The sequence below is a fragment of the Podarcis filfolensis genome (genome assembly GCF_964270895.1).
Source record: "Podarcis filfolensis genome assembly, chromosome: W".
Lineage (NCBI taxonomy): Eukaryota > Metazoa > Chordata > Lepidosauria > Squamata > Lacertidae > Podarcis > Podarcis filfolensis.
This window is the reverse complement of record NC_139619.1, coordinates 12,448,457-12,476,231: the sequence shown is the minus strand read 5'-3', so window position 1 is coordinate 12,476,231 and position 27,775 is coordinate 12,448,457. Positions and strand designations below refer to the sequence as shown.

Sequence of the window (27,775 nt, the reverse complement as noted above, 5' to 3'; positions counted from 1 at the left end):
GAATTTCATTGTATTTCATTTTAACAGTTTTCCAAAATCAATCTTCTCAAAAAAAAAAAAAATAATAACAACAACTTGATCACTTCACATCTTTCATTCTTTCTAATCTAGCTTGAAACATCTTAATTCCTATCCTTACATATTTAAATCCTAAGCCTATCTCGTATTTGCAAGCTTTTCCAATTAGGTTATCTTGACATATTTAGCTAAATAATCTTTGAATTTTGTCCATTCTTCCTGGTACTCCTCCTCCTTCTGGTCGCGGACTCTTCCCGTCAGGTCGGCTAGCCCCGGGATGTGACTAGATGCTTGTAATGTATGCCAGGCAATCTGGCACAAGTGGGTAGGGTTGCCATCCGCCCGGAATTGCCGGGATTTGGCCGTTGGAAACAAGTGTCCATGCGGGAAACGCTTGAATGTCCAGGAAAATCCAAACGTATAGCAATTCTACACGTGGGGAGTAGGGACGCAAGCGCAAATCAGAATAAAGCAAAGGCTGGGAAAGTTCAAACAGAACCCCCCCCCACACACACACACAAACACTATTCCTCAAGATTTGTGTTTAAGACACAGGATCATCGAATTGTGGAGTTGGAAGGGACACCGAGGACCATCTAGTTCCGTTATTCCCAATCAGGGGTCCGTGGCCTCATCCCTTGCCTCCCTCCAACTAATTTTCTCTCATTTTGGCATGGCAATAGCATACATTTTATGGGCGGTCTTGTTGTTTTTAGTATACCTAAAATCCTTTGCTTATTACCCCACATTTTGTTCAAAAAATTGCTTTGCAGAGGTAACTACCATAGAGTTATCAAATTTTTCAAAAGTAGGGGGTCTGCGGCTTGGCTTTTGAAAAATAAGGGGTCCTCAGTAATCAGCCAATTAGGAACCACTGATCTAGTTCCATCCCCTACAATGCAGGAATAATGCAGTTGGCCTATACAGGGATCAAACTTATGACCTTGGCATTATCAGCACCCCGCTCTGAACATCTGCGTCACCTTCAGAGTTGTTGTTGTGGGAGCTGTAGTTCACCAAAGTAAATATTGAAAGGATCCTCTTTTCACATCAAGGACAGACCATGCCAAACATCTACCTTATGCACAAAATTGACTCCCCAAGCTCTTCTTGTGTTTTAAGACGCTGGGATGTGGGGAGCCGGAAATTCCACTGGGCTGGCAGAAGCCCCTTTTGTGACTCAATAGAGCTCTGTCTTCAACCCCAATTTTAGTTTGGAAAACTCCTCCCTTTTCCTTTAACACACTCCCCTCCCCCCACTTTCCTGCATTCCACTCTTTTCCATATCGAAAGCAATTTCTAATGTCCACTGCCAGGACCAGCTGAGGATGTTTTTGCTTGAGGCAGAAACACCCTGAGCCTTGCCTCTGCTTCTCCTTTAGGAAAGGAGGCTGGAGAGGAGCAGGTTGTGTTGGCAAAACCCTCACAAGGGCCTGACCGTGGTCACAATAGTGGCATGGCTGCAAGCATGGTGCTCTATGGACCTTGATCTGCCCCCCCCCTTGAGCCAATGGCCTCGCAACGCCTCATGCGCAGGTTGGCCCTGCCAGTTCCTAGGGTGCCCAGTTGGATTATTTCAGTGGGGAAGGAGGAAGTTCCCAATCCTGTTCCACTGCTCTCCGCCTACTCCCCCCCCCCAAGTCATCCATCTAGCCTCCACTCCATCCCACTTCAAATGAAAATAAATAATAAAAGAGCTCCAATCCAGACTCTGCAGTCTCCATAGCTGCTCTCAGAGCTCCAGACTCCTTTGGTCATTTTGGGGACTCCCTTGAGAAGAACAAGTGGACATCTAGGAGTTGCTGTTGGTGGTGGTGGCGGGAGCAGGGCTCAGCTCCTCCTGCTCTTAAGTGTGCTCTGCTCAGTTCTGCAGCCTTATCCCTTGGCACCAGGTGCACATATGCTCTCATAACCCCCTCAAGCCAAGCCCAGTTCTTTTTCTGCCTCTGTTCTCCCTCCTACCACTGAGCCCTGGAGACAAAGCTTAATGGGGAGAGGGGAGGGCAGACCTCCCCTCAAGAGTCTATGCAATAATTCGCAGCCAGCCGCTGCTGGGCTGAAACTTGCAAGCTGCAAGCAGTATGAGGAAGGAGAGCAATTGAGAAACACCTTGGGGAAGCAATGTAGCCCTCTTTCTGCACCTGCAAGCCTTGTTGTGAAGAGCGAAGTCAGATTCCATGGTATCTGCACGACCTGATGCCCCATGCAGCACCCCCTCTCCACAGCCTCTCCCTCATGTGTGCTGCGAGGGCCCAAGGCGGCTACATTTGGAAAGTCTGGCTGAGCTTCAGAGCAGTGGAGAAACCAGCCAAGGCAAGTGTAGCTCCCCTCCAAATACCAGAACAATCTCTGCACAACGGATCTTTCATTTTGAAACAACCGCTTCCCAATAAATTAAGAGTGTGTGTGCACCAAGTACAGGAACCCAGGACACAAAAGCAGAAAGACAAAGTTGCAGAACTTGGGGTCGGGTGGGGAGCCCAACCCAACCCAGCTGTACCCACTGCCTCAGCTCCCCTCCTGCTGCCCAGCCTGCGCCCCCTCCTCCTCCCTGGTCCCTTTAGGCAGTGCTTAGTGTCTCATGAAGAATGAACACCCTAGAACTCTACTTGGCAGAATGCGGACAGATAGCTGAACTATAGAGAGCAGGCTAAGGCGTACGTGGGCCACAGTGGCTGCCCTGCCCCTTCTTGATGAGCATCAAGGCTGGGGGGACAGAGAAAGAGGTCCTGCAATCCCAGGACAGGCCAGGAATCCTTATGCCTGGTACCCACCAAGAGTAGCACATGCTCAGCTGCAGCAGAAGGGGAGAGCGTGGACTACTGCGCAGGGACTGAGAGCAGCAGTGGTGGTAGTAGGATGGGCAGGGAATGACTGTCCTCCAACAGGGTCCCTCCCCAAGCACCCTGAACCTGCTGCCAATGCCCTGGAACCATGTGGAAAGCCAAGTGTGCAACCGTGTCAGGAGTCAAGAGGAAAAGGTGGAAAGGGCGAAGCACAGGGAAGGGAGCAACGCCTCATGCGCAGGTTGGCCCTGCCAGTTCCTAGGGTGCCCAGTTGGATTATTTCAGTGGGGAAGGAGGAAGTTCCCAATCCTGTTCCACTGCAGGCCTTACCTAGCATGTTGCCACTGACGTTGTTGCTCTCAGAGTATTTCAGCAGCTCCCGCAGGAAAGCCACCACGAAGCGGAACACGTTCTGGTGCGACCGCGGCAACTGGCAGATCACCTGCAAGACAGGGAGGGGCGGTTTGGAGTTTCAGTGCAGAGCTTTGCTAGAGGAGGGGCATGGATCACTAGCACGGTGTACTTATTATGTTTGCAGGTTTAGACCTGGCATAAAAAAAAAAGAATGTTTAAAATGGTAACCGGACTAGAACTCTGCTGGGAACTTTGGGGAATAATACAACTGTAGAGTCGGAGGGGACCACAAGGGTTAACTAATCGAACCCCCTGCAATGCCTAAGGTGGGACTCAAACTCAGGACACTGAGATGAAGAGTCTTATGCTCTACCAACTGAGATATCTTGGGGGAAGGGCCATAGCTCTGCAGTAAACCACCTGCTTTTCATGCAGAAAGTCTCAGGCTCCACCCCCAGCATCTCCCAGGAGGGTAGGGAACATCCCTTGTCTGAAATCCTGGAGAGCCACTGCTTGTCAATTTCGACAATACTGAGCTAGATGGCCCAGTATATGGCCGCTTCCTGGGTTGGAAATTCAAGCAAGGTTCACTGAAACAGGTGGGCTATTGTTACAAGTCCTGGTCAGAAAGCAAAAAGGCAACATGTGCGCACCCCACCCCCCTCCACAACCGAGAGGGATGGTTATCAAAGGAGACATCAGCAACCTCTGCAGTTAACAAGGCTTCCCAGACCAGACTAGCCCTCCTGCCAGTGTGCCGGTTTACTGGCTTTCAGGGATGTTTTAGTGGATTTCCTGTTACTCGCGGCAACATTTGGACTAGATGACTTTGGAAATCCCTTCTGATTCTATGCTTCTGTACACACCACAGACCAGCCAGGAAGAGATGGGGCTCTGGGGCCGACCTGGCGACAGAGGTGGCTGTCATGTGAGCACTCAAGGCAGCGCTGATACAGTTCATAGCAAAGGACTGGTTCTGGCACTGCCTCCAGGAAGATGAGCAGAGCTTCGGCCACCGAGTGGTCACTGCCAGCTATTGACAGCCTGGCAAGGGAAGTGTTCTGTCCTGTTACCTGCAGCCTGCCTCCTTCCCAGGCTGGTCCAAAGCAAGAAGCTTGGTCCTTATACATCTGGGCCCACCTTGCAAGTTCCCCCTTTTGGCGCAAGGTGGACCTTGAACCCGCAGCCCTGAGATTAAGAGTGTCACGCTCTACCAGCTGAGCCATCCCACTGTAATTATCCCACACCTCCCCTCTTGACGAAGCTGCCTGCAAAGCTGATCTGCCGAGGAAATGTCCTTCTGCAGGCATGGTTTCAATCCAAACAACAAATACTAGTGGTCAACTCCAAAAGTGCGGTCAAGAAACCCTGCTTGCCAAAGAACAATTGAACGCACCCTTGAAGCTCCTTTGCAGCCGTGTCTTTACCTGTCTCCACACCTGACACCACGTATGATGCTAGATGTGGGGCCTGCGGGCCTGTCAAGGTTCCCCACCTCTGCTCTATCTAGCCAGGCTGATGTTTTCAAATGGGGGTTAAAGCTGTGAAGCTGTTTGGATGCATGACTGGACTTGACTGTGGGGATTTCAGTTTGCTGTGTCTCGGAGCCTTAAGGATGGGCTGGCCTAGGAACCTAAGCCACCAGGTATATAAAAGTGAGGTCCACTCCAGCCAAGAGCGAAAGAAAACCACCAAGCAGCCCTGCTCCCCAACAATGTTCCCCAAAGAGGATACGGATCGTCTCGGGAATGCTGGTGTCCAGGCACTCAATTCTCTCCTGCAGCTCGTCCTGCGTGCCCGGGGTCTGGAAGAGGTCCTCCTGAAGCAGAGTATCACCCATGCGTTCAGAAGGGATGAGGTACATCCTGGATAGCATGAAGAACAATCCAGCCCTGGGGTGCATAATGTGAGGTCGAGGAATGCCACAATGGAGAGAAGCCCATCACCAAGAGAGCTGGCACAAGGGCTGAGAATTGTATCCCGCCTGCTTTCCACAGTAGCATTCCTACTACCCTTCTCCTGATTTGGGGCAATGGGAGAGTGAAATCATTCCCCGCTTCTTCTAGTGGCCAGTCTCAGAGAGCCGCTTTGCTAGGGATAGACAGAGAATGGTTGGGAACACTTGGGTTCTTCTGAGCCGCTCTAAGGAATAGTATATGCTGGATGTCCCACCCGCTGCTGCTCCACCAAGGTGCCACTATACTCACAGCAGGAGCTTGTAAGAGCGAGTCGGTAGCTAAGATATAAATCAGTTGGGACGTTTGGAACCTGCACACCCCAAAACTGGTACTGGATTCCAGCCCACACCCATCCTTTCAATGGTACCGTCCCCCTCAGCTCACCTGGTGGCAGGCATTCTTGAAGAGGTGGTCCACCAAAAGCCAGATCTCCTTGGCCGCTCAGTGGAGTCATCACCATCCTGGGGTACGATATCCAGAAACTGCTTCTCCTGGAGGTCCAATGACAAGCGGGACTGGCGTGAGAGCCTGACAGAATGTGTGCCTGTATGCATTCTTTCCTTGCTCCAGCTGGGTGGACAAGTCTTGCCCTCTGAGGCCACAACTAGGGCTGGGCAATAGCTGGCTTTCAACACGGTGATATATCACTAGCTAAACATTGCAATACACCAATATATCACAATGTCTGAAATAAGATGGAGCTATGTAGAGGCATTGTCTGGCTTCACAGTTTCCCCCCACATGGTGTTTTTTGCATAGTACACACACACATCATGATTCGCAATATATTGCCAGGTCAGAAATTATGAAACCAGTCTCACTATCTAGACTTCAAGCTGATTTGAAAATATATCTATATTGACATATCGCCCGGCCCTAGCCACAGCAAGCATCTCGAGTGGGGAAACAAAAAACAAATTGCTTGCACCCCAAATCCAAGCTCCCCCTCCCCCTATTAATATGCAGCTAGTAATCCTCCCACTCCGGATGTGCAGTTCACCGAAAAGCTTACTAAATATGACTTCCGGAGGCGGCGCCAACGGCAATGGCGGTCTCCTTCTGAGTAAGAGGGAGAAGCCCCGCAGAAAGTGGGTCTATCCGCTACAGCGAAGCGGAGACCCGATCGGAAATCGCAGGCAGAAGGAGCCTGCGAGCGTTGGACTCGGCGGGCACCATTTGCGCCCCCCGAATCAGCGAAGGAACCCCGCAAGGGGCTCCGGAGCGTAACGGGAGGCGCGGTGCTGAGAGTCAATTGCTCCTTCTGTGGGGTGAAGCCGCGTAGCTGTTGCCGGAGAGCGCTGACCTTTTTCCTGTGACAATTCGGCTGCTAAACTACTACCCGTGAGTAGGTGAAATTAAAAGATTGGACTTGAAGAAGAAAAAAGGCGTTAATTTGGCACTGAAGCGGGAAGGTGTAAACAGGAAGTCCGCCTCCCGTTTCTGTAACAGATCAAAGCAAAGACGTTTCTATGCTAATACTTGGAAAGCGGAGCTTTTAAAGTCTTAAATCGAAACATCAAAGCGAAAGAACTCCCCCCCCCCCAGATTGGGAGAGGGGGGGAAGAGGGAAAGTAACTTTATTTCTTCTGGGAAAAATAGAGGTAAAACTTTCTTTCTTTTTTTCTGTTGAAACTCTTGGGAACGGACTGCCAGGCTTATGAGAACTGCTACATTGGGACTCGCACTACTTATGGACATTGTAACTTTTTAATGATTAACTCTGCAAGGGAGATACATTTTGAGAGTCTTCTTTGGACTGGAAACTGTTGCATGTTTTTATTGAAGGGGACATGGAAAGTTAGAAAAGACTTTTCTATTGTGAATTTTATGGCTGCTACAGTGTCCCCCTAGAGGAATATTGAAGTTGTGCATTTAGTTGGGGGAATTTTCCACTGTGGACATTAGGGAATTTCCACGGTAAGATCTGACCTTGACTCAAGATAAAGGGGGATGACTGAACAAAGAGCAACAAGATCAGGCAAGGTCAGAGTGCAGCAGCCCAGTGCTGTTTCCCAGCAACGTAGAGCATCTGTACCCGGCCTTCCTGTGACACAGGAGGAAGATCTGGCAGAAGTTGAACCAAAAGGAATGGCCTCAGAAGGGGAATTTACTTCTGTATTAAATAAAATTTATGAGAAATTGGAAGGCCTAAGTAAACAAGTTACAGAACAATCAAATAAAATTGACGGGAATACTGCCAGCATTAATTCAAATACAAAATCTATTGAAAAACTGCTGGAAGAATCTGCGTCTACTCGAAAAATAGCTGAGGAAGCAAAAGAAAAAGTAGCGGCTGTGGAGGAAGAAATAAAACCTATGCGTAAACAGATTGGGGACCATCAGTCTTTATTGTCTATGATTGAATTGAAGGAGAAACAGACAAACCTGAGGATCAGGGCCGTGCCGGAACTTGAAAAAGATAATCTGAGCGACTATCTTACACAGGAATTTGGGAAATTTTGGAATTTGGAGCTGGAAAAAGACTTTAAGATAGTGAGCGCCTTTAGACTTGGAAGAGGAGGGAGAAAGAACAGGGTGAGAGAATGTTTGGTTACCCTCCGAACGAAAGAAGAGAGGGATAAAATATTGAGTGCACACTTTCAGAAGACCTTGGAGATTAACGATTCGAGAGTCGAGATTTTTAAGGATATACCGAAATATCTTTTGGACCTGAGAACCAACTACGGAGACTTGGTGGCCCTACTGAGAAGAAACAGCATTGTCTTTAGATGGGAATTCCCCCAGGGATTATCTTTTACCTATAAAGGGAAAAAGTTCAAAATTAGATCAGTGGAAGATAAGGAAAAATTTTTGAGAGACTACGAAGAAGACTTACAAAAAGAAGCACTAGAAGAGTTAAGAGCCCTGAGACCAGGAGTTTTAGACACAGCACCACTACCTTTGGGATTGTACAAATCAAAAAAAGGGATACCACCGTCAGAACAAGAAGAGCTTTTGGGAGCAGTTGGAGGAAAATAGAATAAACACATCATGTCTCTGCAATTACTAAGTTGGAACATTCATGGTTTTAACTCCCCGGAGAAGAGGAAGAAAGTATTCCATTTATTGAAAAAGGAACAACTGGACTTAATTTGTTTACAGAGAGCCAGTGTGGTGTAGTGGTTAAGAGCGGTAGTCTCGTAATCTGGGGAACCGGGTTCGTGTCTCCGCTCCTCCACATGCAGCTGCTGGGTGACCTTGGGCCAGTCACACTTCTTTGAACTCTCTCAGCCCCACTCACCTCACAGAGTGTTTGTTGTGGGGGAGGAAGGGAAAGGAGATTGTTAGCCGCTTTTAGACTCCTGAAGGGGAGTGAAAGGTGGGATATCAAGTCCAAACTCTTCTTCTTCTTCTTCTTCTTACAGGAAACCCATGTGATAAGGCTCCATAGGAAAGTTCTAATTAATAAAAGACTGGGTCAAGAATTTATTTCATCGGACAAAGTTAAAAAGAGAGGAGTCGTTATCTACGCCAAAGAGAGTCTATCACCGAAATTTGTTTTTAAAGATGAACAAGGAAGAATTGTTGCAATTGAGATTCAATCACAAGGAGAGAAATTTTTGATTGTAGGAATTTATGCACCAAATGAGGGGAAGTCTGAATTCTTTAAGAAATTGCATGAGACATTGTTGGACTATATGGACTATAACATTATTATGATGGGAGATATGAATGGAGTGGTATCCACAAACATGGATAAGTCGCAGAGACAGGTGGTAACCAAAGATGGCAGACTACCAAAAACCTTTTTTGAACTGACTGACAATATGGACTTGATTGACATTTGGAGAACTAAGAACCCCCTTGAAAGAGAGGGAACATTCTTCTCTGAAGCCAATATGACTTGGACAAGAATTGACCAAATATGGATAACTAGAGGACTGGCACCTAAGACTCGAAAAGTGGAAATTTGCCCAAAAACTTGCTCCGACCATAATGCGGTGAAGATGGAGATGAAATTAACACCAATTGGTTCCTTCAGATGGAGGATGAATGACACCTTATTCAGAGATCAAGAGGTTATCAAGAAGGCCCAAAAAACCTTGAGAGACTATTTTGAGATAAATTTGAATACTACGGTTGAAAAAAGAACAATCTGGGACGCAAGCAAAGCGGTTATGAGAGGGTTTCTGATTCAACAGAATACAATAAAGAAAAGAACTCAAAATGAGAAAAAAGATAAAATTTTGGGGAAAATAAAAGAGGGAGAGAAGAAACTAAGAGCAAAACCAAAATCGCAAGAGATTCTGAGAGAAATTAAGTTACATCAAGTACAATATATGAAAATGATAAATCAGGAAGTGGAATGGAAAATTAAGCAGATGAGACAAAAGACATTTGAATCGGCTAATAAATGTGGGAAACTGCTAGCTTGGCAGATGAAGAAAAGACAAAAATTAAACACCATTACAAATTTGCATGTAGATGGAAAGAACATTCAGAATCCATTGGAAATTAGAAAGTGTTTCCAGAGATATTTTAAACAACTATATACACAAGGGCCACAGAAAGAGACTGATTTAGACCAATTTTTAAGAACAAATGGACTACAAAAAATCTCTCAGGAAAATAAGATAATGTTGAGTCACAAAATTACAGAACAGGAGGTGGAAGGTGCCATTCAGAATATGCAGTTGGGTAAATCTCCAGGGCCAGATGGTTTAACCTCCAAATACTACAGATCTTTGAAAGATTGGTTAATTCGGCCACTAAAGGAGGTTTGCAATGAAATTTTAGAGGGGAAAAAGGCACCGGAGTCGTGGCAGGAAGCCTACATTTCACTTATACCGAAAACTGAGTCTGAGAAGACGCAACTTAAGAACTACCGCCCCATATCCCTGCTCAATGTGGATTACAAAATATTTGCTGACATTTTGGCTAACAGGTTAAAAAAAGTATTAGTGGAAGAAATTCATAAGGACCAAGCTGGCTTTCTTCCAGGTAGACACTTGTCAGACAACACGAGGAATATAATTAATATTTTGGAGAAGTTGCAAGTGAACATAAATACCAAAGCAGTTTTAATTTTTATAGATGCGGAGAAAGCCTTTGACAATATTTCTTGGAGTTTTATGAAGAAAAATCTTCAGGGGATGGGGGTTGGCCAAGGGTTTGAAAATGGTATAAGTGCAATTTATTCAGAACAAAAGGCTAAATTAATTGTTAACAACGTGGTGACAGAGGAATTTAAGATAGAGAAAGGTACACGAGAAGGTTGCCCAATCTCCCCACTGCTTTTTATTTCAGTCCTGGAGGTTTTGTTAAATATGATTAGAAGGGACCGTCTGATTAAAGGTATTCAGGTCGGAGCCAAACAATACAAATTGAAGGCTTTTGCAGATGACTTAGTTTTGACGTTACAGGAGCCAGAATCTAGTACGAAAAGAGTATTAGAACTGATTCAAGAATTTGGTCATGTGGAGGACTTCCGGGTTAGCGCGAACGGCTAATGGCGGATTCCCTCCGAACTCCGGAGGGAATCGGCTCTTCAGGAGCGGGGTCTTGCCGCTGCGGTGACGCGGGGACCCTTAGAAATCACAGGCGGGGAAGCCTGTGAACCTGGTGACTCGGTGGGCACCATTTGCGTCCCCCCGGACCCGTGAAGAAGCCTTTTTAAAGGCTTTGGAACGGGGGACGGGGTGAGCGGCGCGGTGCTGAGAGTCGACTGCTTCTCCTGGGGAGTGAAGCCGTGAGCCATGGTTGGAGGGCGCTGACTTCTTCCTGTGAACAATCAGACCCTAAAAGTAACAACCCGTGAGTAGTACGGAAATTGGATTTTTAAAGAAAATTTCTTTGGAATTTGGCACGATCGGGGAAGGTGCAAACAGGAAGTCCGCCTCCCCGCCTTGCAAAAGATCTAAAGCAAGGACTAGTTAACTAAAGTCGAGAGAATTGTCTTTTCGATAAAAGATATCAATTTCACGATTTGGCGATATAAGTATAAGAAATTGTGCTGGAGGATAAGAGTTAATTTTGAGAGTTGAAGTTCCACCCCCCCCCCCGGACCCGGGAGTGATCCGCGAGAGAGCCTGCTGAGGAGATATAGAGAAGTTTGACAGCTGTCAAATTTAGCTGTCAAAAAGGAAAAAGAGAACTTTGTTTCTGCTGTCTCTGCTGGATACAGTTGCTGCAACTTGGTTATATTTTGTTGAAAATAAGTAAGAACTGATACAAATTAACCTGACTTTTGGATTTTAACTGGAAAGAATACTAAGTTACTAAATCCCTCTAGAGGAGGATTTGGGACATTACAAGAATGGCTGGAAAAGGGAAAATTCAGGCTGGGCTGGACAGAATATTTGTTCTCCTGGGAAAGTTACAAGGCCAAATTGAGGTTTTGTCTACAAATGTAACAACCTTGAATTTAAAAGTAAATAACATTACGGAACTTGATAAGGACTTGACTCAGGAAGCCCATGCAGCTGGACAAAAAGAGGATTTTGAGAATTCTGAAAGTGTGGAGAAAGAGATATATGTTGTTTCTGAGGAGAAGGAAGGAGGAGCTGTAACCTTGCAAATGACAAAGGAGAGCCAGAGACCTGACATCATGCTCAAAAAGGGAAACAGAAAATCAAACCAAAGGCCTGACAGGATGATTACAAAGGAAAATAAGTACTGGATGATGAAATCCTGGATTAAATTGGTGAAGGAAGAATGGAGAGATTCCTTTGTGTGGAGACCTGAAGATCTATGGATTACAAATTTGATTAAAGTGGAAGCTGGAGTCTTGGTGACAATTGGACTGTTGGACCTTGCTTTTAAGTATGGAGGTCTGGCTGGAAGAAATTTGGATTTTATTGAGACAGAGCTCCTCCGAAATTTGGAGTTTAATATTAAGGACTATCAAAAAGACCGGCAGAGAGGAACTGAGAGAGAATTAAGAGCCTCGGACGTGAGATCTCCAGGCTGATAGAAGATTAAAATTGGACATTTGTTGGGGATCGGAACCGGGAAAGGGGGTGGTGGGGTTTGAGAATCCAAAGGGTGTATAATTATGATTTGTCTTTTTTTTTCTTTGTTTGGTTATTAATATGAAAATTGGGAAATTCGTGGAATGGAATCAGGGTCGACTTTAGGAAAAAGATTTGAGTATTGAGGTACAAATATTGATGTTTATAAGTTAAAATAAGTTAAAAAAATTGAATTAAATATAAAAAGGTTAAAAATTGGGTATAAGAACTTGTTGAACAAACAATTTGAATTGGAATGCAAGAAGGGGAGGTGTGGGGAAGTCTGGGAAATATGGTAATGAAAATATGGAATGGTAAATTTTATGTGTTTTTAAATTTCTCCTTTTTTATATTTTTGCAATTTTTTGGTTTTTTTCTGACTTCTTTTGTATTGAATTTGAAAATCCTAATAAATATTTCATTTTAAAAAAAAGAATTTGGTCATGTGGCAGGATTTAAACTGAACAAGTCAAAAACTAAAGTTCTTGAGAAAAGCTTAACACCAATTGAGAAAGAGAGGTTTCAGAAGGAGACTGGTTTAACATTAGCTAAGAAAGTAAAATACTTGGGGGTTAATATGACTGCTAAGAACTTAAACTTATTTAAAGATAACTATGAGAAATGTTGGACAGAAGTGAAAAAAGACTTAGAAATATGGTCAAATTTGAAGCTTTCCTTGTTGGGCCGAATTGCAGCTATAAAGATGAATGTATTGCCAAAAATGTTATTTTTGTTTCAATCCCTGCAAATTTTGGACAAGATGGACTGTTTCAAGAAGTGGCAGAGAGACATTTCTAGATTTGTCTGGCAGGGCAAGAAGCCTAGAATAAAATTTAAAATATTAACTGATGCAAAGGAAAGAGGCGGATTTGCCCTGCCAGACCTTAAACTTTACTATGAATCAGCAGCATTCTGCTGGTTGAAAGACTGGCTGCTTCTTGAGAACACAGACATTTTGGATTTGGAAGGTTTCAATAATGTTTTTGGGTGGCATGCATATTTGTGGTACGACAAGGTTAAAGCACATAAAGCATTTAAAAACCATATTGTCAGGAAAGCATTGTTCAATGTCTGGATAAGATACAAAGACTTATTGGAAAACAAAACCCCAAGGTGGTTGTCACCAATGGAAGCGAAGGCTCAGAAAAAGCTCAATATGGAGGCCAAATGGCCGAAATATTGGGAAATATTGGAACAAGAAGGAGACAAATTGAAATTGCAGAGTTTTGAGAAATTAAAAGATAAAGTGTGAGATTGGCTTCATTATTATCAAATAAGAGAGGCCTATAATTTGGACAAAAAAATTGGCTTTCAGGTGGAAAAATCAAAATTAGAAACAGAACTGTTAGATCCCAAAACTAAGAACTTGTCAAGAATGTATTCCAAGAAATATTATCAAAAGCTTTTTCCGCATCTATAAATATTAAAACTGCTTTGGTATTGATGTTCACTTGCAGCTTCTCCAAAATATTAATTATGTTCCTCGTATTGTCAGACAAATGTCTACCTGGGAGAAAGCCGGCTTGATCTTTATATATCTCTTCAACTAATACTTTTTTTAATCTATTAGCCAAGATATCAGCAAAAATTTTGTAATCCACATTTAGCAGGGATATGGGGCGGTAGTTCTTAAGTTGTGTCTTTTCAGACTCAGTTTTCGGTATAAGTGTAATGTAAGCTTCCTTCCACGACTCTGGCGCCTTTTTCCCCTCCAGAATTTCATTACAGACCTCCTTTAGTGGCTGAATTAACCAGTCTTTCAGAGATCTATAGTATTTGGAGGTAAGACCATCCGGCCCTGGAGATTTACCCAACTGCATGTTCTGGATGGAACCTTCAACCTCCTGTTCTGTAATTTTGTGATTCAACATTATCTTATTTTCTTGAGAGATTTTTTGTAATCCATTTGTTCTTAAAAATTGGTCTAAATCAGTCTCTTTCTGTGGCCCTTGTGTGTATAGTTGTTTAAAATATCTCTGGAAGCACTTTCTAATCTCCAATGGATTCTGTATGTTCTTTCCTTCCACATCCAAATTTGTAATGGTGTTTAATTTTTGTCTTTTTTTCATCTGCCAGGCTAGCAGTTTCCCACATTTATTAGCTGATTCAAATGTCTTTTGTCTCATCTGCTTAATTTTCCATTCAACTTCCTGATTTATCATTTTCATGTATTGTACTTGATATAGTTTTATTTCTCTCAGAATCTCTTGCGACTTTGGTTTCGCTCTTAATTTCTTCTCTCCTTCTTTTATTTTTTCCAAGATTTTATCTTTTTTCTCATTTTGAATTCTCTTCTTTATTGCGTTCTGTTGAATCAGAAACCCTCTCATGACCGCTTTGCTTGCGTCCCAGATTACTCTTTTTTCAACCGTGGTATTCAAATTTATCTCAAAATAATCTCTCAAGATTTTTTAGGCCTTCTTGGTAACCTCTTGATCTCTAAATAAGGTGTCATTCATCCTCCATCTGAAAGAACCGATTGGTGTTAGTTTCATCTCCATCTTCACCGCATTATGGTCGGAGCAAGTTTTTGGGCAAATTTCCACTTTTCGAGTCTTAGGTGCCAGTCCTCTAGTTATCCATATTTGGTCAATTCTTGTCCATGTCATGTTGGCTTCAGAGAAGAATGTTCCCTCTCTTCCAAGGGAGTTCTTGGTTCCCATTGCCGCCTTCAGTTCTGGTAAAGCTAAGAATTGCTTGTGTAGATCTTGATGCCTTCAAGGCCGAGGCTGTCATCTGATGAGACCCAGTACTCCTATCAGAGAAGCAAATCCTCAAATACAGTCATACCTCTTGTTCCGCTCGGCTCAGGTTACGTCTTTTCAGGTTGCGTCCTGCGGCGACCCGGAAGTAACGGAACGGGTTACTTCCAGGATTCGCTGCTCGCGCATGCGCAGAAGTGGCAAATCGCGACCCACACACGCGCAGACGCGGGTTGCGTTCTGCTCATGATGTGAACAGGGCTCCAGAACGGATCCCGTTCGCAACCAGAGGTACCACTGTAGTTGAAATGCCTGGCTTGTTCAATGGCTTGTCTATTTAGGAGCCATTTCTGCTTCCTGGGCTGTGCCCCCAATACTACGGCTTTTGTCTTGGAATAATTTGTATTCAACTCTTTGTTACGACACAGTCTCCCAAAGTTCTTTAGTAATCGCCTCATACCCATTTGCGTTTGTGCTATCAACACCGTATCGTTGGCATGTAGCAAAATGGATACATTATGGGATAAAACTGAAACAGGGAAATATCTGGCCATTTGGGTTCCTTTATTACATCATTTACATAAAAGTTAAAAAGCAGAATTTTAGAAAGTATTTCAAAGTGTTTAAAATGATTTAGGAATTACAAGGTTAACTTTTTAAAAAAGATATTAAATAAGTTTTAAAAGCCTTTATGTGTAACTGCTGATGGGGGTGGGGGTGGCGACAGCTGTGGTTGTAAGACTCCCTTAAAACTGATTTACAGTGCTGGCTCTTGGGGATTGAAAGGGCACATAAAAAGGCCTTGCCCCAAATTAAAGAAAAACCAACAAACAACCCCAGTCAAACAATTAAAAAAAAACAGCCTGTGGAGCTCAGATGAACAAGTCCCACTTCGGTGCAACTTGACCGGAATGACATGCACAGATGCTCCCTTCTTTTTCTCAGTGATAGCAGCTCTTTTGGCTGAGGTGTGGCATGGAGCTGAAACAGTATTTAAGGAAACTCAAACATTCCTTGTGAAGCTCTGGGAGCTTGAAGAGAAACTCCAGGCGTTGCCAGCAACACTCCAAAAGCCGCAAGCCAGAGGTATTTTTGAGAATCCTGTCTTCACATGGCCCTCCCTCCCAATGATGTTGGGTTTCAAGTTCCATCATCCATGATGAGCGCTGGCCATGTTGGCTGGGGCTTAGGGGAGTCCCACCACAGTCTGGAGCCCAGTTCAGTGCGCCTTTGTGGGCAGCTGGTAGCCATGCTAGGGTCGCCTTCGCTGTGTGGAAGGGGTGGCTTCCCCCCCACCCCCACCCCATGCGCAGGAGACCAGAGGCCAGTAGCAGACTGTGCATGTGCCTCTGATGGGCACAAAGGTTTGCTGCCTCCTTGTGTGCCCATTTTCTTGCCAAAAAGAATAAAAATACAGCATACGGTTGCACATACCAGGCACCAATTTTAATGGTGGTTCTTTGGCTTTTCCTTCAGGTGAGGAACATGAGGAGGAGGAGGAGGAGGAGGAGCAGGAGGAGGAGAAGGGAAAATATAGAAAATGGGGGGGGGATATATATTCCCCTATATATTTCTCTTATTAGTTCTATGTATTGCTTCTTTATTTAATAAAATATATTTTTAAAAGCCTGCAAAGTGGTTTACCAAAACAAAAAACCAAAAACCACCAAAGCAGTCAAATCAAGAAAAATTAACAATCCTACTTTAAAACATACAAAAGCTGAAATATTAAAAGAGATGAAAATTACTTCAACTTCCTAAGCTTCTAGGTATGCTTGCCTAAACAAGAACGCTTTTAGCAGGTGCCTGAAAAGCGTCTAGCAAAGGCACGTGCTTTGTTGCAAGAGGCGGGGAGTTCCAAAGGGCAGGTGCTGCCACACTAAACCATGCAGTACAGATATTCTGCGGAACCTGTAGGAGTGCTTGAATCTGTTAGAATTCCAGCTCCATGATTGCAGTCATGGGATTGTTGTCTATGTTTTGACTCCACAGAGTGGGAAGTGACGGCGACAGGATGTTTGTGTTCCTGTGTTCCGCGAAGTGGGACTATTGTCCTTTGTTCTTTTTCTCTTTGCTGTCTGATGCTCGAGAGAGAGGGAGCCATGTTGCAGTGCTCCGTGTGTGTGTTGATATGTAAATAAAGCTGATTAGCCAAAATGCTGAGTTGCTGAGGTCTGTCACGCATGATGCACAAACTCTGCGGATCCCTAAGTGTGCCGGTGTCGCTTGGCATCGGTCGCTGTGATGTTCGGGCTGAAGAAAGCTTATGAAGCTCCCAAACGATCGACCAGGAGGGAGGGAACATGCCAGTCGGGCACGTGTCTCTGCCAGGGTGCTACTCGAGTGTAGGCTGAACTCCTGACAGAAACTACGGAATGGGAGGTTTTAGTCATGGGGATTTCACCATGCTCTGAAAAGGAAAACATTGATTTCAACAGCAGGCCTGCACAGCAGCAATGTACTCGCCTGTGAGTCTCATCATGATCAGTGGGACTTCTTCCCGAGCCGGCGGTGCATAAGATGGGCTGCACCCCTTGCACCCAACTTGTACCTAAAACTCTGCACAAGCCTGCACCAGAGAAGAGTGGAGCTGGAAGGGACCCCTGAGGGTCATCAAGCCAACCCCCTGGGGCAATGCAGGAATCTCAAGTAGACTATCCCTGACCGATGGCCCCCCGTCTTCTGTTTTTCCTCTCAGCCAGGACCCACAACAACGGAGACTGGAGGTGGGGGGAAAGATAAATTTTGACGAGGGAAAGGCAATGGGGCAGATTTGTCAGGCGCACACAGGCACAGCTTGAAGACTTTACGCAGAGAGGAACCCCACACGGGAGACACAGATACACAAGCACACAGAAGTCAATAACCCAAGAGTGGCTTCTAAGTGGGGGGTTGGCTGAGGACAGGGTGGGGCGGAAACATGTGGAGCTTTGCAGAGGGGAGGCAGAAAGCGTTTGTCAGAGGGAAACTCACTTTTCCTTTTTAGAAACCGGCCAAGATCCCTTCTGCATTTGCAGCGCTGCCCCCAAAGTGACCCTTTCAATCCACTTGATAGTCCAGCTGTAGGCGCTGGTCTTCCAGGCAGAATGAAAGGCGCACCCACCGATCCCGCTTCCTTCCTCTCCCCTTCCTGCCCCCCTCCGTTCTTTGCTCACCTGCCTCCTTCCCGTCCTCTCCCCTGCCTGCCTCCTCCAGCCGGGAGCGCCCACCCACGACCCCCAGCTTCCCGAGCCTACAGTGAATGTGTCCCCCCCCCCGCAGGATGACACCCAGTGCGGACCGTCCCCACCCTGCTCCGCCACTGCTCTGGAAGAAGCTGTTCTGCTGAGAGCAGGACATCTCTGAAGACTCGGCTGGGGTTCTGTAATCTCTGGTGATACATCCCACTGGCTGAGGTGTGGTGAGCTGCAGACTGACTCCCACAAGTCACCAGCTGAGAGGTCCATGGTCCAGATGCCACTACACCCATAGGTGCTGAAAAGTACCAACTTGAATGGCTCTGAAAGGAAATCAGACAAATTCAACGTTGAGATTTCTATGCTGTCCATCGGACTGGGTTGCCCCAGCCATTCTGGGTGCTGCCAGCAAATTGAAACATCCAAAACAGTAAAACACCCCCAAATCTTTCCTGTACCGAAGCCAATTGGATTGACTGTTGAATCTTCTTCCAAGTACTTTGGAAAGGACAGGAGCTTTCCCTGCACTTGAGAGCAGTCAGCTAACGTAGGGGTACAGGCCAGGCCACAGGCCACTCCCAGCTCAATCCCCTCACCTCAGCATCGGCCGCCTGAGGCAGCTGCCTCACTCTGGCTCATCAGAGGTCCGGCCCTGCTTGGGAATATGAGTGGGAGAGGGCCATTGCACTCAGGTCCTGCTTATGGGCTTGTTGTGAGCCTCTGCTGGGCAACTATGGGGAACAAGGTGCTGGACTAGATCATCCATTGGTCTAATCCAGAAGGACTGTTCTTACATCCGGGGTGGACTGGAGGCAACTCCAACTTGCAAAAAGCCCTGGAACACCAAGAATTGCAGACTCCCACACTAGCAAGCAAATGAGCTATTGCTTCGCTTCTTAAAACAAAAGAAAAAAACAAACCCACGTCCAGTAGCAAACAGACCAATGAAAGTTGCATTTTTACGTGGGTAGGAAGGGTGTCATTTTCCTTTGGCTGATTTAGGTCCTCGGCTTTTAGACTCCAGAACTGGCACAAACAGGGATGGAACTCTGCTTCAGTTCAAAGGGAGGTATGATTGGCAGGCAAGGTGACTGAAATATACTCAGAATCGCAAAGTGATTTCATGCTCTTTATTCAGCTCATAGTGGTGAGGAGGAATGAATGAAAGTCCCCTCAAGGTATCTGCTTTATATACATTTTTTACACAATGGGCTGCACATGATTGGCTAATTCCGGAATTCTACTGTAAGCCAATCAGGTTGTGGATTCACTTCTATCTGGAGCATGATTGGGTGGTTCCTGCCAACCAATCATACTGCTGCATTGTTCTAGGACCAATCAGACTGCTGCATTCTGAATCCTATTGTTTTAGGACCAATCAGACTGCTGCCTTTTGGATCCTATTGTTCTAGGACCAATCAGACTGCTGCAGTTTGGATCCTATTCAACTCAGTACATAACACCCCTCCCCTCTAAGTTCCAGTCCTGCCCGGGAGGTCGCATTCATAGTCCTCAAGGTACGCCGGCGGCCTACGTGTGCGTTGCGGCCTGGGGTGTTCCCTGGTCTGGGGTTCAGGTTCTGGCTCGTGTTCCAAGGATGCTGGCTGTGATGGGGCTGTATGGTCTGGCGCAACCGGCTCGCTCAGTCGTGGTTCTGGTTCCAGTGTCCTTTCGGCCTCACGGGTCCTCTCTGTATTTACTGATTCTGCCTCTCCTGCTTGCCCCTGCTGCTCTATGGGCCTCACTGCCCCACTGTTCCCTTGGGACTCCTCTGACCTGTCCTCCTCCTCCTGGTTTTCTCCCGGGAATCGTCACCGTATCTGGTCGCAGTGGCGGTGCCAGCATTGCCCCCCCATCTGTTAGCACCTCGTACGACACGGGGCCAGTGACCCTGGTGACTGTGGCGGGTACCCATGCAGGGCCTGCTCCAAAATTCTTTGCATACACTGGGTCCTGGGCCTCGAAGGTCCGGGGGTTCCTGCCTTCCCCCACCACTACCTCATCCTGAGCTCTATCGGGGTGAAGGCGGTCCAATCTGATTGCAAGGCGCCGACCCATTAGTAGTTCAACGGGGCTCCGGCCAGTCGTTGAGCTGGGGGTGCTGTGCTGTGCTAGAAGGAATGTGGCAAGGCGGTACTCCCAATCCCCTTGCGTCATGCGGCGAAGGGTGTCCTTGGTGGTCCGCACCATGCGTTCTGCTTGGCCATTGGTGGCAGGGTGGAATGGCGCCGAACGGATGTGGCGGATGGCGTTCTGCGCTGTGAAGGTTTGGAATTCTCCTGACGTAAATGCAGTCCCGTTGTCTGAGACGAGAGTGTCAGGGAGCCCGTGGGTTGCAAACAGCCTGCGTAGTACCCGGATGGCTGCGGACATAGAAGTGGACGGTACCAGTGCGACTTCCAGCCATTTGGTGTAGGAGTCCACCACTATGAAGAATGTTTTCCCCTGAAAGGGGCCAGCAAAGTCCACATGCAGGCGTGACCATGGTGCTCGGGCGGACTCCCAGGACTGGACTGGGGCCCTTGGGGGATCTGGGCAGGATTCTTGGCAGGCCTGGCAGTGTTTGACCCAGGCCTCTATCTCTCCGTCGATCCCCGGCCACCACACGTAACTCCTGGCAAGGGCCTTCATTCTTACTACCCCTGGGTGTGTCTCGTGTAGGGCTGTAAGGACCCTTTTGCGGAGGGGCTGGGGAACAACGACCATGCTTCCCCATAACAGGCACCCCTTGTGGGCCGACAGTTCATGTTTGCGGGTTGTGTAGCCGGCGAATTCTGGCCCGGGGCTGCTGCTGGGCCATCCCCTCCACACCCAGTCCAGGATCCGGGAGATGACCCTATATTTCTTGGAATGGTGTGCAACTTCTTGTGCCTGAATGGGGCGCTCGGGAAGCAGCTCCAGGCTCATAACCTCTTGTGCAGGTGCTGGGTCGGGGCCTGTTTCCGGTAGTGGTAGCCTGCTGAGGGCGTCCGCATGGCCCATTGCCTTTGCAGGGCGGTGAATCAGTGCATACTGGTAGCTGGCAAGGAAAACTGACCACCTGAGGACGCGAAGAGACAGCACTTGGGGGGTCTGCTTTTCGGGGGCAAACAAGCCAAGCAACGGCTTGTGGTCAGTCACCACGGTGAAGGGCCGCCCGTACAAGAAATCATTGAATTTTTTTACTCCCTTCACGATTGCCAGACCCTCCTTGTCGATTTGCGAGTAGTTCCGCTCGGTTGCGTTGAGTGTCTGGGAAAAGTATGCCACCGGTACCTCTCTTCCATCCGGGAGTTGGTGTCCCAGGACAGCGCCAATGCCATAGGGTGAGGCGTCGCATGCTAGCACCACCGGCAGCCTCTCGGCGAAGTGTGCCAAGACCGAGTTTGAGACAAGCAAGTCCTTGACTGCCTGGAATGCGGCCTCCTGGCGCTGGCCCCACACCCAAGGGGCCCGCTTGTCCAGGAGTCTGTGTAGGGGCTCCGCTACCGCCACCTTGTGGGGAAGGAAGGAATGGTAAAAGTTCAATAGTCCCAAGAAGGCCTGAAGTTCAGTCTTGTTCTTGGGTGCTGGGGCATCACAAATGGCCCGTACCTTGTCCCCAGTCGGGTGGACCCCTTCTGCGTCCACCATAAATCCCAGAAAGTCCACCTGAGGCACTCCTAGTAGACATTTTTCCCGCTTCACCTTGAGACCCGCCGTCTGGAAACGGTGCAGAACAGTGCGGAGGCGGTCCTCAAACTCCTCGGGTGTGGGCCCGGCAATCAACACATCATCGAAGAAGGGGGTGACACCAGGAATCCCTTTAAGGAGAGAGTCCATTAGATTCTCGAATATGCCTGGTGCCACGCTGACACCGAATTGCAGCCGCTTTACCCTGAACGCTCCTCTGTGCGTCACAATCGTCTGTGCCTCTGCTGTGGCCTCATCTACTGGCAGCTGTTGATATGCTTGGGCCAGGTCCAGCTTGCCAAAAATTTTCGACCCAGCCAGGGTATTAAGGACATGGCTGACCACTGGCACTGGGTATGCATGGGCCGTGAGGGCCTTGTTTATGGTACATTTGTAGTCTGCGCAGATGCGGACCGAACCATTAGGCTTGACGGGTGTGACGATTGGGGTTTCCCAGGGGGCATTAGGCACCGGCTCCAGCACTCCTTGCTCCACGAGTCGGTCCAATTCCTCGTCTATACGGGGTTTCAGGGCGAACGGGACCCAGCGGGCCTTGAGCCTGACCGGTCGTACTGCGGGGTCAAGCTGTAGAGCAATGGGGGGCCCGTATACTGTCCCAATTTCCCATCGTAAACCCCCGGAAATTCCTTGCATATGGCGTCCACGTCCACTTGTAAGGTAGTGTGGTTCACCCCGGTGACAGCTAGCCCCAGTGGTCCAAACCATGCCAATCCCAGTAAGCTAATGTAGGGGCCCTTGACCACAAGCAAGTCCAGTTGCCGCGTCCGCCCTCGGTACTGCACCCTGAAGGTCCCCACCCCCATTGTGGGGACCTTACGTTTCTGGAAGTCCCGGAGGGTGAATGGGGCCGGCCTGAGTTTGGGACCCCCAGTAGGACACAGTTTCCTTAAGGTCCTTGCCGAGATTATGGATAGAGTTGAACCCGTGTCAAGCTCCATGCGGCATGGGGCCCCCTCTATCTGTACCTCTACATAAATTTTCTCTACGTTGGGGTGGGGCAACTGGTATACCTGGAAGTCCGTGAGCTCCGTCGAGTTGCCTTGGTGCTTTGGGCCCCGGAACCTGGGGCTCTTGGATTGGTCATCTGATGCCTGGCGTCGGGTGGGCCGAGCCCGACACACCCGGACGATGTGTCCCAATTTTCTGCACTGCCTGCAATCTGCGTTGCGAAAACGGCAGGTCCTCCTCTCATGACTTTCTCCACAGCTTGTGCAGTTCCCTCCTTCTTGTCGAGGCAGCTGTGGTATGTGGGCTGCTTGAGTGCGCTGCTGTACTCGGTGCACCTCCTCCCTGTTGGATCCTGAGTCGTCGGTGAGGTCTTCGTGGTGGACCCTCAGTTGGGACGGCTGGCTCGGCTGTGCCTCTTGCGTCGACCTCTCGGCAGCTTCCATTGCCAGGGCCTCCTCCAGAGCGACCTGGAACGTTAGGTTCTTCTTAGCGTAGAGGCGTAGTTGCAGCTTCTCATCCTTCAGGGCACCGACGAGGCGGTCACGAAGCATGTTCTCCAGCTCTGAGAAGTTGCAGAACCGGGCAGCTTGGTGGAGAGAGGTCACAAACCCAGTTATGGTTTCCCCAGGGGCTTGCCGCTTTGCGTAGAAGGCATTTCGACGAGCCACCACTGAGGGCTGTGGCGAAAAGTGCCCCTTCAGCTGTTCCATTATTGTTTTGTATGGAACAGTAGCAACGTCTTCAGGTGCAAGGAGAGCCCGGGCAATTTCAAATGTCTCCTCTCCGCAGACGCTGAAGAATATTGCCCTCTTCTTGGCGCCTTCTTCAATTCAATTCAATTCAAAATCCTTTATTAGGCATATCACACCTCACATTAACAAATAAACATCATATACAGACTGTATAAAATACGGGCTCAGCGAACACAATTTATCCCAGTCCTATTCTTAACTCCAAAAAATAAATCAATGTACATAAATAATATAATACAACACAGCAACATCACCTACCATTAAAACCACTAAGTCTCTTTATCATGGCCCATTCTTTCTTCATGGACAGCACTTAAAAATTCAGCCGCTATTAAAGTAATTTGATCATCACTGTCCGCCAGCAGGTCCTGAACAGTTGGTTGTGTAAAAAACTGTCTATTAAATTTTAGGGCCTCAAATAATTGTCTTCTGGCATAGCTGCCAAAATCACAGGAAAAGAATATATGCTCTAGAGTATCGGGTTCCTGCTTTCTGCATTTACAGAGACGCTCTGATTCTGGTATAGCTAAGTATCTTCCTCTCACTACCGCCGAGGGAAACATGTTAAATCTGGCCAACATAAACAGCCTACACGATTCATGTTTCTTCAGATTTGTCATGTATCCCTTTTGGAAATCTCTACACAAAGGGAGATTTAGGTGGATAGGAGAGCAGGTGCTGCGCTTTGCAACCTCAAGCATGGCGAGAACACTTTTTTCTGTGAGGGTCTTCCTGATAATTTCCCATATATCTTTGGGATCAGAGATTTCAAAATCAGTTAGAGTGAGCCCTATCGAATCCAGTTTTCTCCTACAAATCACTGATAGATTGTAGATTGCCCTATCACTTAAAAGATCGTAAAGTATAGTATTAGGGGATAGGGCTCTATAATGGAGGAAGATCCAATATTTCAAGGTCCTCAGCCATGCCCTTACTGATAAAGGCAGTATTCCCAGCTCACAACATATTGTTTCATATTTTACAGAGTTTGCAAGTCCTAATAATGACCTCAAAAGGGATGCGTGAAATTTATCCAACCTCTTGAGGTCACCTGAAATCCACACTGGTGTGCCGTATAGAAGTTGGGCACAGAGTTTCATGTCAATCACTTGCAATACAGCTGGAATAAATCTGTTTCCTACTGGAGAAAAAAAATAGGATTTAATATGGTGGGCTGTCACTTTGGCCTTAGCTATTGCAGCACATATATGTGTATTCCAATTCATATTATTTTTGAATGTGATTCCCAGATAATTGAAGTGCTTAACTTCCTGTATTAGATGTCCATTAATTATACAGCCTTTTGGGTTCCCTCTCTTTCTGAATTGCATAATCTTTGTCTTATCATAATTAATTTTGAGATTATTGAGAGAGCAGTAGTTTGAGAAACTCTTAAATAATTTTTTTAAACCCAAAACAGAGAGTGAAATAATTACAGCATCATCTGCATAAAGTAATAAAAAGAGTGGGCTATTGTTTAAATAAGGAGTATGAGTGGTTGCGTTTTGAAGAAATAATGGTAGGTCAGATAGAAATAAATTAAATAGGGTAGGGGCCAAGATACAGCCTTGCCTAACTCCTCGATTATTCAGAATAGGACCTGCAAGTCTACCATCTTTTGATACTTTAACATATATTTGGTTATTAGAATGTAAACTTTGAATCAATGTAAGTAGATATGGGTCGATACCAAGGTGTTCTAGTTTAGTCCATAGTTTATTGCGGTCGACCGAATCAAAGGCACTTTTTAAATCCACAAATGCCACAAAGAGTTTTCGTTTATTTCTCATGACATATTTATCCACAAGATGACTTAACACTAGACACTGGTCAAGAGTTGACGAGCCTGCCTTAAAACCAGCCTGCTCTTTACCAGGTAGACCTTTTGTCAGCATCCATTCTTCCAATTTAATAAGCAGAGATTTGGCATAGATTTTACTTATGCATGGTAACAAACTTATAGGCCTGTAGTTCTCTTGGCAATTCCTATCACCTTTTTTAAAGATTGGTACCACTATTGAGTTGTTCCACGACTTAGGTACAAGAGCTGAGTGATAGATAGAATTAAACAGCGGTACAAGTTTATTGGCCCACCATTCTACATCTAATCTCAACAGGTCTATTGGAATGCCATCCATACCAGGTGATTTCCCTTGCTTAAACGAAAAGATTATCCTTTTCATCTCCTCAACAGTAATTTGAAATTGTGTGGTTTTTGCCAGAGAAAATTTAAAATTTTCCTTTTTACAAACTTGGTGATCATAAAAAACGGCAGTAAAATGTGAAATCCAAGCCTCATCGCTTATATTAGGGAAATCAATGATATCTTTTATTGAGAGAAGTGACCAAAAAGTTTTGGTATCTTTAATTTCTAATGCAGCAACAATTTTAGTCCATTTGGCTAGTGCGAACTCAGATTTTTTTTCCAGGAGCATGTTCTTAAAAGCTTTTTTCATTTCAAAATAAGTCTTCCAGAGACCTTGAGAGTTGGTAATATAGGCTTCTTTTAGACAAGTTCTAAGTTCTTTCTTATAGTTAATGCAATCTTTATCAAACCAGTTATATTTATTTGAAGGTTTGTTGCTGAACTGAGGGTCTAAAAAAGAAGAAAATAAATCCTGGATAGTCTTATAATAACAATCATTATCCTCCAGGGGCATCAAATTTTGGTTAGCCACAGGTTCAAGAATAACTGGGTTATTTTCAAATACTGCTAATAGATCCTCCCTATTTTTATCACTTATATAAACTCTTTTGGCATAGATAGTCTTATCAATACTAATAAGAGGACTAATATCATTATTTCTAGGATTCATGTACATCTCTAAAACTATTGGGAAGTGGTCACTTTCTGAGCGAGGTACAACTGTAAAAGAGGCAACTTCATTTAACATTTCAACGGAAACTAGAGAATAGTCGATTACGCTCCTACCCCTTTTGGAGCTAAAGGTAAAGTTTCCTGGAATATCCGGCCACATTGAGCCATTCAAAAATGAGAGGTTAAATTCTAAAACCAATTGTAAGAGTTTTCCTCCCGCTTTATTAATAATGATGTCCTTTGAATTCCTCCCTATTCTCAATGGAAGAGGGGCGTCTTCAGCTAGATTTGAGACATAGTGTTTATAGAGAGCTGTATTATCTGATCCAATTCGAGCATTGGTGTCTCCCATTACAATCAGGGGGATATTTGGGGATTTACTACGTATTAAATACAACTCTTCAGAGACTATATTCCAACCATAATCTGGTCTAATTTCTAACTCTAAGGGAGGAAAATATATATTTAAAAGAAGAATTTCCCTGTAAACAATGGAAAATGATAATAGTTGTGCATACTGTCCAATATTTCTGATATAATTGATTTTAAGGTTAGAGGACTGTTTGATACCACAGATCAAACCAGCTTTAGGGCGACCTTTTGTTGACATTTTAGTAGCAGGTAAATTATAAGTAATAAAATTAGGAATATTTAAAGGTTTAAGAGACCAGGTTTCCTGCAGAAGTATTATATCATAAGACTCAAGAAAATTTATAAAATCAGAATCAGCTAATTTACATGAGAGTCCAGCTACATTCCAGGACATAATAGAGAGAGTTTGGAGAGATCTTTGATTTAAGGGTGCTAGTGAGGTATGCATGGTGCATTCCGGATGTCACACCAAGTTCCTCTGATTCTTACTATTAGCCCTTTCACCGGGTTCAGATAGTTCAGATGCTAATTCGATGATGTTGAAAGATGTATTCAGTATGCTCACATTTGAGGAGGGTGGAATGCTAAGATTGCAACCTGGCGCACCCATGCTGGGGACTTTATTTGGGGAGCCCAATTCAGTCTCCTTTAATTCTCTCATTTTATCCCATGCTAATGTAGTGACCAGGTTTGCCTCTGGGATGGGTTGCATGCGAGCTGGGTTATAGGAGGGGCATTTCGATTCCAAGATCTGAGAGGATGGATTCATCTCCGCAACAACCAATTGGCGTGGGGTGACGGAGGGTTTCCCGACCCATAAATCCAGCTCGTGACGATAGAAGCATGAAGCCTGATCTGGGACATAATCAGATATGTTTTGGTTGTGTGGTCCCAGTTGGTCCTTCGTCAGCTTTGTCAGACAAGAACGAAGGTTATTCAGTCTATAGAGTATTTTGTTCTGAGTTTCTTGGGGGAGAGCGCAGTAGGAGTTAATTAAGTTATTTTCAAAACTATCGAACCCGTTACCTTGGCTCGCCTCATATAAAGTCCCAGGAGAGTCTGGTCTTAGAAGATCATTAGTAAGTAACTCTGGATGGTGATTAGGCGAGTCCTCATTGGCTTTTATATCAATTAAAGTGTGGTATTCAGCCTTTTGATGAGGTGCTGCAGTCGAGGATTCAGGACTGGGGAATAGTGGGATAGGAGAGGCCTCATTCCTAAAGTATCTTGATATTCTTACACCACTTGTCTTTAGGTGTTCTCTGTGTT

The 27,775-nt window shown here is 45.9% G+C and overlaps 1 protein-coding gene across 1 annotated transcript in view; it reads right to left on the bottom strand.

Annotated features, from left to right (window-relative positions):
• LOC310753763 (inositol polyphosphate 5-phosphatase OCRL-like) overlaps positions 1-27,775 on the bottom strand; it is a gene marked incomplete at both ends in the record, with an annotated part of 441,592 nt that overhangs the window by 174,957 nt on the left and 238,860 nt on the right. The window contains 5 exon segments of the mRNA XM_083595106.1: positions 3,135-3,246; positions 4,064-4,191; positions 4,893-4,977; positions 5,501-5,550; positions 5,553-5,686. Coding sequence (XP_083451232.1) covers positions 3,135-3,246; positions 4,064-4,191; positions 4,893-4,977; positions 5,501-5,550; positions 5,553-5,686 — 509 coding nt within the window.